Below are 15,560 nucleotides of genomic sequence, written 5' to 3'. Positions count from 1 at the left end.
GCGAGACATGAGTGAAGGCTGCCAACAACCAAACCAACCAACCGATCCTCTGCGCTTCTGTCAGTCACGGCTTTGTGCGCAGCTGAGGCTTATTTTCAGATCCATAAAGAAATATGTTTTGGATTTTTCAGCTTATACTCTGCAATTTAGGTTTGTTTTTAGTGTAAAGATCAACAGAAATGACAACTAAATTCTTAAAAATCTGATTTAAAACATGGGAACAAATATTTTGTCTTTGAAAAACAGATAAAATGGCACGTTTTGATTCGTCAAATCACAGGAAATTGTTTAGTGGCAACACAATTTTAAATATAGAAAACGACACATTGCTTGAGTATAAAAATCACACAATGTACTGTGGATATATGGCTACAGCCAGCTGCCGCTGCCACTCTTTGTGCTTGTAAATAACCATACAGAGTGGATGTGGATAACTATCCAATATGAAACTGACAGAAATGTAAAAAATGCTTGCAAAACCTGCAAGGACATTCTGGTACGACTTCACAATAAGGGCCCTTTTATAAAGGATTTATAAATGCTTTTAAAGAGGTTATTCATGGTTTTGTAAACACTTTATAAAACATTAATAACTGTGCATAAAACACTGTTCATACACTGAAACAGACTCACTATTTGGCATACTCATATTAAGCCTGCTTCAATGTATGAACAGTGTTTTATAAATGATTTATTTATTTATAAAACATTAATAAAATCCTTTTACTAATGTGCTGTTATTAGGGTATGGTTTTAAACTTCTGAGGTTGCTGTTTTTTAAGTAATCCACTCTGGTCTTGGTACTGCTCGTCAGTCGGGTCAGAATTAATCGTTCTATCCAATAAACTATTTGATTTTAAGCAAAACCTCATCCTATTTTAAAAAGCGTAAAAATAAACTTCTCCCAGCTAAAGTCTTCAAATGCGCAAAACGTGTACGCCTAAGTTCAAGCTAATATTTAGAACAGCCGATATTGATAACCTGACAATAATTTAAATATGGACAGCACTTTATTGTGTGTAGCTGGATGATGTTACTGGTTTTAAAAGCAACAAAGTAAGAAACTACAATACAAACTCTTAAGGAGAGTCATCTGTGGAGCGTCTGAAGAAATCTGTCAAAAGATAAATTTTATATTTCAAATTATGTCCATGCACAAATTACTGGATCCTAATCTCAGCGGAGGAGTGAAGGAGGTGCTGCCTGCCACTGTGGCTCTCTTCATATTGAAACAAGTTGCCAGAATTAGATATTTCAGCTTTGAGGTGTAATTGAGGAAAGAAAAGATGCATGTGTTATCTAATCTGAGCAACCCACAGCGTGCAACAGAGCCACGAGGAGGATGGAGGATGAGGAGGATGATGAGCCGATGTTGTGACTTGAATCGGAGCGTTATTGTTTTGGGATAACATTAGCTGTGACAGCCGTGTGCGCACATAAAGGATGATGAGCAGCTCTGTAAGCAGATATCAGCCTTTGTGGCAAACTCAAAGAGGGGGGAGTGTGCAGCGTTTAGAGTCATGTGTTCAAACAGCAAACTGCATGCAGGATCAGACCCGGAAAAAAACAACAAAATCCATCAAAATGAAGTCAATTCAGGCATCTGACAAACAAAGATTCCTTGTTTTAACTGTTTGCAGCAGAGTAATCCTTGAGGAGAGCCGTTTTCATTACATTTCAGACACATAATCAATGGAAGCAAATCAGTATTTGAGTTCTTCTCATTTAGTAATAATCACTGGTGGCTAACTGTGCTCAGTTGTACACAGCAGCCATTTTGGTTTTGAATGAAAAAAAGTCAATTTTAACAGACCGCACTCTTTATCTTTGGTTGTGACTAAATGAATAAATGTTATTGGTGGACTTTAAAGTGCAACTTGCAGGTCATTTTATTCATGAAGTATAAAAACATGATATTTGATGGAAATGTGTTGAAAGCTACAAATTGATATGTATTTTAGGATGCGTGTGCGGAAAAATAAACTCTGCATTCTGAGTATTACATTAAAAAAACGCTTCACCTGGGAGAAGAGCATCTGCCTTAGTTTTTTTATATATATATATATATATATATATATATATATATATATATATACGTTTTATCAAACTGCTTACGCTGAAAGTGCCAGATTTCGTCACCTCCCCTCCTGACAGTTTTGCTGAGAAGAGTTTACTTTCGTCGCCATCCTTCACTTTGAAATCCCTCCACACGGCCGAGCCTCCTCTACTGCCAGACTGCTCAGCTGAGTAAAGCCGTATCGGGTACTGTGATATCGAAACACTTTTATGAGTATAAGTACACGCACAGATACACAACCCTGTTAGTGATTCATCTCTCCTGGTTATTTACCCAGCAGTTAATGATCACTTGATATATGATCGCACAATATTAGCAATCTTTACCCTTTGTCAGCGCTTCCCCTGCTGGTTTTTCTCATAACATCCAGAAGTTTTCTACACCTTCAATCCCCTCAGCTCTAAAAATCCTTTTGTTAAACTCGCTCGACTCACTCATTTATCTAGCTGATTTTGTACAAAACCTTTGTAACACAGCAGCTTTCAATGTCACAGAAGTGTGATTTAGTGTCGTTATTTTCAAGAACCTAGTTTGTGTCAGAAACTCTTAGGAACTTGCAAGTTGCTCTTTAAGCTTTGTGGGTATTAGGATGAGTGAGGTTTGGTGTTTTAGGAATCTAATGACATCCGAGGGATCCAAACTGATGAACAAAGAGAGCACTCACCTTTATTAGGGGGTTGATGACCCCAACATTGGCACTGGAATTGAAGACCTTGTTGAAGCCCGTCTCTCTGTTGACTAACTCCAACTGGTAGAACTTCTTGTCATCCTGAAACATCAATGTGGTAAAAAAAAAAAAAAAAAAATCCTCATTCCTCTGAGCTTTAAACACTCGTTTTTGTTTCAAAATTGGACCTGACCCTAATGAAATCACTCTGTACAAAGATTATTTTTATCTTAGCTCCAAAAACAGCCTGCTTTTTGAACTTTAACCGTTGTCACTAAGTTAAAATCTAATTTCACACACCGTAACGCCGCCCGCTCCACTCACCACCAGCTTTTTGACCAGAGCTTCTCGTTCTGTGACCATCTCTCTGAGTTCTGCGATGAGGTGCAGGTCTTCTGGTCGGCTTTCTCTGTTCCTTAGCTTCTCCTCCGTACCCTCCAGTCTGGAGAAGAAAGCAGATGGACAAGTAAGAAGCTGCAGCTGCATCGTGCTTTTACCAGGTGATGCTAATGAGACTAATTTTTTTTTTAAAGCAAAACAAAATCTGAAGCCATAAGGGGTACAGTGGAGTCGCTGCTTGTGTGCCTTACAGTATTTGCAGAGCCGAGATCTTGTCTCTGAGAACCTCCTGGGCCTTGTTAAAGTCGGCCAGCATGATCTGCGTCTCTCTGTGGTGGGCGATCTTCATCTCCTCCAGGTCTCTGTCATGTCTTTTTCCAAGGTCTTGTTCATGGGCTCTGCAGCAAAGACAAACATGAATGCAGCATTAGATTAACAGCTAATCTGCACTGGATGCTTATTTATTGCGACTTTGCCTTTCTTAATAAGCACTTATGTGCCATTATGGGATTTTAGACTACCCCATGTACCCAGTTCCCTCCTAAAGGGACCCATTATGCTGACGTTTTATCAAATCATGGAAAGAGACAAAAAGATGTGCAGCTGTGAGCTAAAATTAACTGGAACATAAAGTAGAGCTTGAGACCATGGGGTCCCTAAATACACAAGAAAATGGTATCCATGGTTACCGTCTCAATGGCAGGGTATTAATTAGTCCGTCTGTAATTTAAGCAGAAAAAAAAAATAGTTGCATATCCATGTTGCAGGACCAGAATTACTGAAGACACTTTAATAACACAGCGCTCTGTCTCGTTTGATTAGTGGATGGCCATTAGAGTTCTGAAACGACTTAAATGACCATGTTTTTGCAAATCGACCAGTAAGATTTGTGCTTATTAGACCATCTGCTACTCATTACAGTAACTGATATGGCAGCACATCAACTGTCACTCTACTTATGTTACTCAGAGTTCATGAAGCAAGTAATATCGGCGAATTTTTCCACATTATTTATTTATCCAACTGTTTACTGTCACTAATTTAACTTCTATAGACACTTATAAGCTCTATGTACTAAACACCATAAAAAAAACAACAACAATTGATTACAGTGAGGGTCTGGTTGAACTTTCTTGTGGCTTAGGATGGTTTATAATTGATTGTAATAATGCAGAAGCAGCTTAATTTTCTCTTGAATAACTCATTCAGCTAAAAAAAACACTGAACTATTCATAAAATGAAGGATACTCTTCTGGCTTTTGCAGTTGCCTTCAATAAAGTGACAGATAAATTAAGAGAAATTTATAAAAAAATAAAACTTAAGTCAGAACCATGAGCTGTATTAATGAGCAGCCTCTTGAATCATCTTTACATGATATTTTATTTTATATTAGGCCTGCGTGGTACCAGAAAAACTTGCAATGTGCAATATTATTATTTAATTTGACAAGTTTTCCTCATTCATGGCCTTTTCCTCATGTTTTCTCCCCAGTGGGAGGTACTTGAAATATGATTTACTGTATTTCTGATATCGATGTTGCGCAGTCTGACATTGCGATGACAGTAAATTTTCAATATATTGTGTAGCCCTAATTATTATGATATCCCCTCTTTCTAATAACACAGTTTTCAAAATGTGATGCAAGCCTGAACTTCATTTAGGGGTGTGTATTAAATTAAGTTTAAGAGTGAAAACATGAACTATTTGGGTTTATTATGTCTGTAAATGTAGTATAAATGACATATTCATTGTTTCTTTTGGTTTATTTTAATGGTGTTAGGGTTTGGATGTTAGCTAGACTATAACTTTTGCTGCAAAATGAATTTAAAGAATATGAGGATTAACAGAAAAAGCAAAGGTTGATGCAAGAGATCTTAATAATGCGTCACTGGCTGTTATTTTGTTGATCTTTCTTTTTCAGATCTTTTCAAGCAGCTCAGTTTCAGTGATTTGCTGCACTTCCTTTAGGACTTCCTGTTTCATAAACACTTCCCTGGATTTTGTGTTTAATTATGAGCTGTTCAGAAATGAGTGTAAGATCAGTCAATTTCTGCTGAGTCAAGGTTCAGACTGTATTTCCCATATGACACATCGCCATGCAAGGTTTTTGGTGAATTTGCCCTCCTGTGTTTCTACCTTATCTGGTGGTTGGCTTCACTCCGAACTCGCAGCACCTCTTTGCCTTTCAGCTCCAGCTCTCGGGTCAACGTGTCGATAGTCTCATTAAGAGAGTGGATCTCGTGGTCCAGGTCGGTGATGCGGTTGCTACGGGAACACAACTCTCCTTGGAGGTCAGATAACCGAACGAGGAGCTCCTGTTCCTTAAACAAACAAAAACAAGAAGAGTGAGATTATTCAAGAAAAAAAAAAAAAAAAAAAAAGGGCGACCTGAAAGGTTTGATAAGCGTGGAGGAGTTTTTTTTGCAGGCAGTTACCTGTTTGTGGCTGTGCTCCATTGCTTTCTCCAGCTCCCTTTTGGCGGTGTTGTTTTCTTTAAGGTGGATCTGCTTCAGATGCTCGATGGCAGTAGCGTGGAGGTGGTTCAGTTCTGCTCGAAGAGAAGCTGCCAAGCGGAGACAAGACGGGTTAACTCAGAGCATCAGCACTGCAGAATCACACGAGGCAATGATTACAGGGAAAAACGTTTGATAAAATCACTGAAGAATCACAGTTAAATCTGCCTAAACTAATAAAAATAGGGACATCCTTGTTGAAGGCAGAGCGAGTTTTCTGTAAATTGAAGCCACCAGTGTGGTTAGACCACAGCAGCTTCAGGGACAAGCTACTTTTATCATTTACCCAGCTTTGCTTTCCCCTCGTCCTCCAGCTCGTATCTGAGCGTCTGCAGCTCCTGATCGGACTGCTGCCGGAGGATTTCTAACGTCCTCCTGTGGGCCTCCTTCAAAGCGTGAACCTCCTCCCTTTGCTCCTGCTTCAGACGCTCCTCCAGGGCCTTGCAGAGGGCAGAGAGGAGGGAAAGCAAAGGACGCAAATTGATTGTCATGGCTTAGTTCTAGTTTTTAAGTTGCCTCCTTGTTCCTCTCACAAACATGCTGACTGAGATAAATGAAAGTTAGCTGAAAAAGAATATTTCTTTTTCATGAAGCTTTAGAAAAAAGGGCAAACAATTATAGGCAATGTGTTCAAATTGGACAAAAGCAACTGGAACACTGTTTTACACTGGCAGAATGATGATTAACACTGATAAATACAAAGATTTTATTCTTAAAGCCTGTAAACAGGAATTAGGTCATCATTAAGGTAAACTTATTCATTTATTCCCTTGAAAAGGCTCACAGAGTCTATAAATGCTCCAGCAGTACAGGATTATCCTTCCACTGTGAATGTAGCTTATTTATGCTAATTAACTGCACTAAATAGCCTTAAGTTTATCTATTTTTGTTCCCACTAAATTCCAATCTATTTGTCATGTTTTTATCCATAAACTGAACTCTTTTCTGTTTTCCACAATGTCTTAAAGGACAACTAAAACCTCCATTCAAGCCGTTTATTGGTCCTTTTTGCTCAGCAGGACAATAAAAACCCTCATGTTTCTGCCTGCAGTGTGATTACACTACATCTTTAATGATAAACCCAGCAATAAACTCTTATTTTAATTCAATTTACAGCGGAGAACTAAAGCAGAGGAACTAAAGGCTCAGCAAGTTTGAACTTTTTAGGTGATTTTGTTGCTGATAGAGATGCTCCCTCTAATTGGAGAAAAAATAAAACATAAAAAAATACTCTTCTACTTATAAATAGTAGATTAAATTGATAAAAGTATAGCAACCATTTGCATTCTCCAGGTTAAAGGAGGCCTCAGATTGCTCTAAGTATGAAATAATTTCAGAATAAAGTCTCAAATTAGAGGTCAGTCGTTTTTGACTTTTGAGCACTTTCATAAAGATGTTTAGCTCCTCTCGTGTTCACCACAGACAGCAAAGTAAGAGCAGCTGCACATTTTGTACCAAAAAGTTAATTTTAGCTGTACTATAAAAGGTCAAAATCTAACACAACAGAATTTTATGATTAACTAATTCAGCCTGATGTTAACTCTGAATATTTTAAGTCAGTGTCTGGAGTGAATTTTACAAATCCAGCTATTTTTCTCTCTTGTGCATGAAGTCTTTGGCTCCCACTCTTCTTTTCATATTTGCCCCCTGAAAGTGTTAAAACTATCTGAAAGGTCACAATGTGAGGACATTCAAAACTCAACATCCCAAGTATTTCACTCACACACTGATAGGCGAGTTACTGAGCTGATAGGTGAGCTAATAACACCTGCACTGAAATACAGGTTACTGCTGCGCAAACAGGTCAAGCAGCTAAATAAACTCTGAACAGACAATTTTTTAGTTAAAGGTGCAAACTGTTCTTTTATTTTATTTTTATATTCAAAACGGTTAACTTATATTCCATTTAAGACAGGTCACAGTGAGCCTTTTTGGACATGTAAACAACTACTAAACTATCAATAGATATCTAGTTTTAGACCCAGATGATAAATACACATCTGTATTCATAAGTATTAAATACAAGGATGTCTTGAGTACCAATCAGGGTATTTTTCATTGATCAGCCACAGCTCCTGATCTCCATTGTTGACCTAACAGATGGTTTAACATCTGCTGTGCTGCAATATGGCCGGCAGCCGTAATAAATCAGCCGCTGAGCTGTATCGTGCCAACATGTCTGGGGTACAGTACAAAATAAAGTATTTTAAACAATAAAATGGGAGCAGCCCAGCTAATTCCTGCAGCGGTTAGCGTTCGAGTATCTCTCGGGGCTACATTCAAGCCCACCTTTTAATTAGACATTTAAAATCCAAACACTCGACAGAGTTCACCCCGCTAACACCTAAAGCTAACAGCCTTTTTTAAGCTGTTTGAGTAGGGGTGTCCTAAGTGTGGCACGTAAGCCATTTGCGGCCCTCTGAGTGATTTTGTGCCGCCTGCGACTGATATTTAAGAATGGTATAATTAGGAGGATGGTGCAGATGGACATCTTCTGGAAATTTAATTGGTAATATTTTGATCATTCTTAGGCTTAACAGAAAACCGGATTTAAAAATTCTTAAAGCATGCAATATTAAGTACAAGTGTTTTGACTTTATTAACCAAGTTTATTATTTTTGGTCCAATTTCATGGACTACAAACGTTTACCAAATAGTAGAGTTTTGGGTAAACATAAGAAAAGTTGGCTAGCATTTCTGAAGAAAAACATAGCTGGTAATTTATTCATCGATAGAAGGAAATGGGACTCCCTTAAAGAAAGATGGGAGCATAATTTACACTATTTAATCACTTTTACTGGTGTCCCTTCAAATCTTTTATGAATCAGTTTTAACGACTGCCAGCTATACATTTTTCAGTGCTTTTAAGAATAATAACACCATAAGAACCACTGCTTTTATTATTATTTTATTGCTTTTATTTTATTCAACATTTTTTAAACTGCGGCTGCACTCAGAAATGTAGCCTGATCTGTTTTGGTGCATAAATGAACACATAATGCTCCAAAGAAGAGTGTTTTTGAGGCAAAGTTCAAGAGAAAGAGTGGCTGTTTATAGATAAGTGTGTGTGTGTGGGTGTGTGTCGTACTCTTATCTGATGCTGTCGGGCCTCCTCCATGGTGCTGAGGGCACAGCAGTGAGCTTCCTGCAATCGATGCTCCCTCCTCTGATGTTCTCTCTGCATCTCTGCAAACAGAAACATGATCGTTTGCATCGTTACACATCAGAAGCAGACATGTTTCAATTCCCCTCACTGAGACAGACGATACGACAATCTGTTTCAGCCGCACAGCAGCGGAGCCGACGCCGCTGAGCAAAATGTGACAACTGCATAATTCAACAGTCGACCCTATTAATCACTTCAAAATAATCAAAAAAATATCTAAACATGATTGCTAAGAGGTACTGTTTAGGGTGACTTTAGGCATGAATCAGTTAAGATCAGAGGTCTGGTCCTTGAGGGCTGCTACCCTTCGTGTTTTAAATGTTTCTCTGCTTTGACGAACCTGGTTTGGATGAATGAGGGATTAACAGGCTTCTGCAGAACTTCAAGACCTGCCGAAGAGCAGGGAAACAACTAAAACATGCAAGACGGTGACCCTCAAGGACCAGGACTGGAACAGTTCAGTTTACCTCTAAGCTGTTGGCTCAGTAGCTCCCTCTCCTGGTTGAACTGTGACTGCAGCTGCTGGAGAGCGGATTGAGACTGAGTCAACTGCAGCTCCAGGGACTGTTTCAGCAGAGAGATCTGGACAGAAAAAAGAAAAAAAAAAAAAACTAAATGAACATACTGACATCATTCTTCTCTCATGGAAAATGTAATGGGTTCTTCTAGTGTTAGCCTCGTTCACATAATTTTCTATGGTGCTGTTAGCTTTGGTACACATACAGTCGCAAAACACTACAGCTCAGACATCGCTCCCACATTAACTCAAAAAAAAAAGGTAATGCTGTCAAATCACTATGGAGCCCCATTTGTTCACAACCACCAAGGAACGAAGAAACGGTGAGATTTGGCCAAAAACTTCACACTTAAATAACTGACCAAAGTGACAAAATGTTTTGATGTTTATTTTATTTTACTGATGAAAAACTAAGAAACTGACACACTTCTTCTGAAAGGCTTCTGTTCTGCATCTACTGTCAGGTTGGGGGGTGAGTGGTTCGTTTTGGCTCGATCGGATGTTGTTTTTGTATCACCTGAGACACGTTTGAATATTTGCTTCCTAAAAATAAAAAAAGGGTAGCTCTGATCATTACAGCTGCACGTTACAATTACAGATCAGTAAGATTAAACTGAACAGGACCAATGCTGTGTAGCATTCAGCTCTGTCCACAATAGACACACCCCCTGTAGGAGCAGATTATGAATAACTGTATTTCTGAATGGTGTTGGGTCACGTGATCAGTCAGTGGTCTATTTAGGTTGGAGCCTTTGTTGAAGGGACAGGTGTGTTCAACCCGGAAGGGGGAAACAGTTTTTTGACCGCTAACTCCACGTTGAACGCAGAAAACAATCAATGCTTATGAATGCTGTGATTCTGTCAACATATTGGAGGACTGACATGTTGTAAAAGGAAATATGATGATTACTGGCAGGAATCATGGAAAATAAATGGAATACCTGCACTAAAATCAAGGACGGCTCTGATTTTAAATCAGCGGATAATGTAGCATGTCAGCTTTACCCCGGTGTACCACCTTGGGGTAAAGCCTTGGCTTAGCCTCTATACCCCCCGTAGAATGTTTTAAGTACCAGGTAGCTACAGGTACTTGGTATCAGGTAGTTACCGTTGTACTTACCTTTGTACGTGCCTTGGTACTTACCTTTGTATTAACCTTGATATTTACCTTTGTATCTGGTATTTACGGAGTACACACCTGGTACTTGGTGCTTAAGTACAGAATTTGTACACAGTATTTGTACCTGGTATATACAAGGTATCCAAGTACTGAGTACTTACCTGGTAATTATACCTGCTTTCGCCACTTAGTACATACCTGGTACTTACTGACTATATACTTGGTACTTAAGTACAGCGTTAGTACTCTGTACTTGTATGTGGTGCCTACCACTGAGTATGTACCTGGTACTTACTGAGTATATCTTCAGGTACTTATCATGTACATACATAGTACTTTGCTGGTACGTACTGGTCTGCATTATGTATTGTACTCAGAACAGTAAACAATAAACAAAGATTACACATCCAGATATTCGTGGGGTTTTTTGTTTTGTTTTTTTTCTGCAGGGGCTTCTTTATACCAAACCAGCAGTGTAATAAAACCTTTTCTGAGGTGATCTCAAGTCGTTTTCATTTTTCATCCTCCCAGTCACTGATGACTGATAGATGCAGGATCTTAAAACCAGTTGATTTGCAACAATCAACTGGTACTTATCATGGTATCAGTCGGACTGCAATGTCTGACTCCTGAATGTTTCAAGTCTGGAACATTTTTCTTTTCAGTTTTGTGTAACTGTCAGTGATGGGAGTGCTCAACTAGAAAACACTCTTCTGATGGTGTGAAAACCAGGAGCAGCAAAGTGGGCAGCACAAGGTCAAGACTGAGTGGGAAAACACGGACATCTTTGCATGCTCAAATCTGTAAACTGTAGACAAAATGTGCAGACTTTTCTGTTGTTAAAGAAATACACGCCGCTCAAATGGCGGCTCGCACCGAATTAGGTCAACACCATCACAGTGTCTTTGTTCTTCCTCCTGCATGTGCCTCACTCTGTAATCCTCAGATGAGAGCCTTTTCTCAGCAGACAGCTTTGAGCTCTGTGAGACGGTGGAGGCTTCTCGACACTGGTGGTGATACCGTCACACAGATACCAGCTGAGCTGTGGAGATTTTGCCGCTCCAGTCAGTGAGCTGACAGGCAGACAGTCATCGAGCGACAGCACATTTAGCCAAATATAAAAAAAAAAAGCCAACTGGCTTTAGTTTTGGGAAGCTGTTAGTGGCTGTGGCTGTGACTGGCAGAAGTCCCTCAGAGAGCCGGCTCCGCTCCTTCACCCGCCACTCTTCCCGGTTAAATCCCAGCAGGATTTAGAGCTGTAGAACCACGACATTAGGAGCTGTAAGGTAAGATGGATTTAAAACGAGAGGATGAGGAGCGGGGTCTAGGATCAGGTTTTTGAGCTTCTACACTGGCAAAAGATTTAAAAAAAAAAAAAAAAAGACAGACAGCTGACCTGCTCGCCTTCCTGCTTCGAGCAAATCATTTTCAAATTTACGGCAAAATAGCTGGACGCGCGAGATTAAGCAAATATCTTCAGAAACCTCAGAGCCTCTAAGTTGTAATTAACCACACTCTCAAGCACAAACACCTACACACACCAGCAGCAGCCTGGAGTTAGAGCCTTTTAATGAAAACATCCTAATGAAAAAGAAGTCATTATAGATAACGACAGCACATCCTAAGGTCTTTCATGTTCAGTAAATAACTTCTTTTGCATTTAAACTGCATGTCTGGACCAGTTTAGTTTTTACTGAATACTGTCTACTTCTACTAATATTGGTTTGAACACGCTGAAATGGTGGCTAATATATCTCATAAGTCAAATCTTATGGATATTTGAACTTATTTTTAACTTTTGTTTCACACGTTTTTCTAAAATTCTTTCATTTTCAACCCAAGATGGCTGCTATAGCTAATTGACATTTGCCAACACAAAAATGGCAACAACTTAGTAAATTTTACAGATATTCAGCTACAGTTTAGTCTGGTAGCAGATGAGAGCCACCCACAACACGTGCTTTGAGGGCTACACATTTTAAGAAATCTTGCGCACAGAATTTAATTTTCATCTCCATCATTTCTCAAAAGAAGATGATTTTACTCTAAAACATGAAAGGCAGCAGGAGATGTGCAGTCCTTCAAGGAATGTCAGATCTTTAATTATAAAATTAAATGGTCCAAAGGTCAACAACTAGCTTTAAAGTAGTTTATTCTAACATAAAGTCTGTTCTGGAGTCTCAGGAGGTGAAGAGAGGAGCAGATTTTTTAAATCTGACTCCCTGATGGTGGGCAGGGAACAACAGGACAGATTTGGAGGACCCAAAGGGATCCAAGAACGGAGGACTGTGAAAGAGGACGTTTGGAGAGATGTCCCCACCTCCCAGAACAGAAAGTGGACATAAAGTTCAAGGGATTCCATGTCCCAGATGGTCTGGGAGGAGCTGGAGGAAGCTGAGATTTGGACTTTATATTTGGGAGAGAATGAATGGATGCATCCAGTGTCTGGAAAGGACAGAGAATAGATGAATATGTATTCACTGTATGCATCATGTTAGTAAAATAAAAAGCCTTTTTTAAAGAGACAAAACACACACTTTCATACAAATGCACACATTGTAATCTAAGGTACGCGGCTTGTGACGCCGTTTGTTGTTTGTTGTCTGCTTCTCTGCGTGTTCAGTTTAAAACGGCAACATTTTGTGCTCCGACTCACACAAAACACAGTTTCCACAACTAACCCAGCAAGAACAATTTCAAGAAAATACTCAGTCATTTTTCAGTTTAACTAACTGAAATGATTTGTGTCCAACTTCCTTATTGTAAAAAAACAAACAAACACAAAAAAACAGCTGCTTTTCGTAGTTTATGTGACAGAAATCTGTTGGTGAAAAACTGGGAAAAAAATAAGTTTCGAATTAATCAGGACAACATCCTGCAGGTTTATCTGAGCTGCACTCGTTGGACGTCAAAGACGATAACACTCACGCACCGGTTCATGCATTTAAAATATTGCTATCCTTAAGCGCATAGAAATGTTTTGACGAAAATAACAAAAGCATCCCGAACAGGTCTTCAAATGTCAGAATGTTCTTCAACTTCTCAGTGAGTCATGGATCCGGTAGGAGGGGGAGGCGGGGGGGAAGCGTCTGAAAAGTTGCCAAGCTGGACTTGGAGGTGGTTGGCTCCAACTCGACAGAGAATATTTATCTGGGGCTGCCAGCGTTTTTTTGGCATAATTCAGCTGGGCCTCTTTGAAGCGTCGGCTGTGACTCAATGGAGCTGGGAATTACCCGGAGGCTATTCACTTCACCGCGAGCGGGAGTCCAAGCAGGCGAGGGGCGGAGCTTTCGGCCCACCATGAAACGGTTTCGTCTCTGCTGCCGCCGAGAGTTTGAAACAACCTGAACAGTTCCTGCCGCTACAGGTTTTCATTTCTATTAGAAAAGACTGGGGCTTCAAAGATAGGGACAACTAATGCATTAATTTCAAACACACACATGCTTCTTCAGCTGGTGTGTGTGTGTGTGTGTGGAGTGTTTCAGTGCAGCATGCATAAGGTCACAAGAAATATCGCTTTGGGGAAAACTAAAACCAAGAAGTATTTATGTGAAGAAAGTGCAGAAAAACAAACAACATGAAATAAAGTTAATTTCTTTCCTAATGTTAGCATTTTGTCCAATGCAGTTTTAAACTAAGAGGTCATAGAACATGATTGGGATGACTCTCAGCTACTACCACACCAAATTTTAGTTCAATACTTGTAAAACTGACTGATTTATAGCTACATTTGTGAAGCTCAATCTGCAATCTTCTAATCGGTTCAAGACAAATCCTAAAAAGAAGGCGCCGAAGATGTTTGTAATTTTAGTCTTCATTTCATTTCACATGGAGGGAAATGAAACCCGGAGGGAAGCCTGCGAGTTCCTTCAGAAAGACGGCACGCTTCGACATCAGGCGAAGCTGCCACTCAGATGGGCTCCCGAAGCGCAACTGGGGGGTCAAAGGTCATCGACTTAAATGCTTAAAGTGTCAGAAGAGATAAAAAATGCTTTCTAACACAGTGAGCTGGACCAAAATGAGCATTTCCCTTTATTTCCCATACAGTAATCACTGAAAATGACCACCATTTTCTACAGAAGTGAGAAGCTGTGGGTTCTCAGTGAGTTTTATGACATCGCAGTAAAAAAATGATAAAAGCCTGAGCGGTATTGTGTTCAACAAAGCAGCGATGAACGGAAGAATATGTTCTTGTCAGCAGAAGCTTAATAAGATGTGTTATTTCTGTTCATTTGGCTCAGAGGCAGTGGGGAAAAAGCTAATTATTGCAGAGAATTAAACAGGAATCTTAACTGGATTCTCTTGAACCGCTGCAGATCTGAAAGGTGCTTTTGAACTTATTTATGGCTGAAATTTATCCTTGTTATTTACTGCTGGCTATAGCTTTAAGCTACTGTTTTGTTTATTTTAGCTTTTAGTTGCCATTCTGATAATTTCAGCATTTAGCTACTGTTTCAGTCAGTTAAACTTTTAGCTACTGAGCTGCTCATTTTAGTTTTTAGCTGTTGTTTTGTTAGTTTTAGGTTTGAGCTATTGTTTAGGTCATTTTAGCTTTTAGTTGCCGTTTTGATAATTTTAGCTTTTAGCTACTTTTCTGATGATGTTACCTTTCACCAGTTTTGGTCATCTTAACTTTTATCTACTGTTTTACTGATTTTGACTTCTAGCTTCTCTTTTGCTTATTTTAGCATTTAGATGGTGTTGATGGATTTAGCTTTTAGCTGATGTTTTGATATTTTCAGCATTTAGACACTATTTTGATAACTTAAGCTTTTAGCTAACGTTCTGATAATTCTAACTTCTAACTTCTGTTTTGATAATTTTAGCTTTTAGCCTCTGTTTTAAGAACTTTAGTAAATTATTAGTCGTTTTGCTGATCTGAAAAATCTCTGACTGGATTTCTTTGTTAAAATTTGTCAAATTTCTTTCAATTTTTGAACATTTTCCTTTTTCACCACATAACAACACACTTAGTATGGTTATATCAGAAATCATGGAGTTTATAAAACTAATAACTGAATTTGGAAATAAAAGGATTTAGTAAGGTCAGATTTATATGAAACCTATCAGCTGATACGGTCCACCACAGACATATCTGCGTGGCTTTCTATGTTTTCTGAAATGCAACACGCCAAAATTCAGCGGTTTGAAAATCTCTTG

The 15,560-nt window shown here is 39.1% G+C and overlaps 1 protein-coding gene across 5 annotated transcripts in view; it reads right to left on the bottom strand.

The window, feature by feature from the left end:
* The window catches only part of LOC108246794 (protein FAM184A), a 49,250-nt gene that overhangs the window by 6,539 nt on the left and 27,151 nt on the right, over positions 1–15,560 (bottom strand). For 4 of the 5 annotated variants that reach the window (XM_025010156.2, XM_025010158.2, XM_037973856.1 and 1 more), the window contains 8 exons: positions 9,231–9,345; positions 8,686–8,783; positions 5,884–6,037; positions 5,520–5,647; positions 5,221–5,405; positions 3,335–3,481; positions 3,069–3,186; positions 2,742–2,846 (listed from right to left, as the gene is read on the bottom strand). In XM_025010156.2, the coding sequence (XP_024865924.1) occupies positions 2,742–2,846; positions 3,069–3,186; positions 3,335–3,481; positions 5,221–5,405; positions 5,520–5,647; positions 5,884–6,037; positions 8,686–8,783; positions 9,231–9,345 (1,050 nt within the window). Of the gene's footprint in view, positions 1–2,115; positions 2,266–2,741; positions 2,847–3,068; positions 3,187–3,334; positions 3,482–5,220; positions 5,406–5,519; positions 5,648–5,883; positions 6,038–8,685; positions 8,784–9,230; positions 9,346–15,560 lie in introns of all 5 variants that reach the window. The other variant, XM_037973854.1, reaches the window with a different exon arrangement.

Source organism: Kryptolebias marmoratus, linkage group LG23 (assembly GCF_001649575.2).
Source record: "Kryptolebias marmoratus isolate JLee-2015 linkage group LG23, ASM164957v2, whole genome shotgun sequence".
NCBI classification, from domain to species: domain Eukaryota; kingdom Metazoa; phylum Chordata; class Actinopteri; order Cyprinodontiformes; family Rivulidae; genus Kryptolebias; species Kryptolebias marmoratus.
The sequence above is the reverse complement of the archived record's forward strand: the minus strand, read 5'-3'. Positions and strand labels throughout refer to the sequence as shown.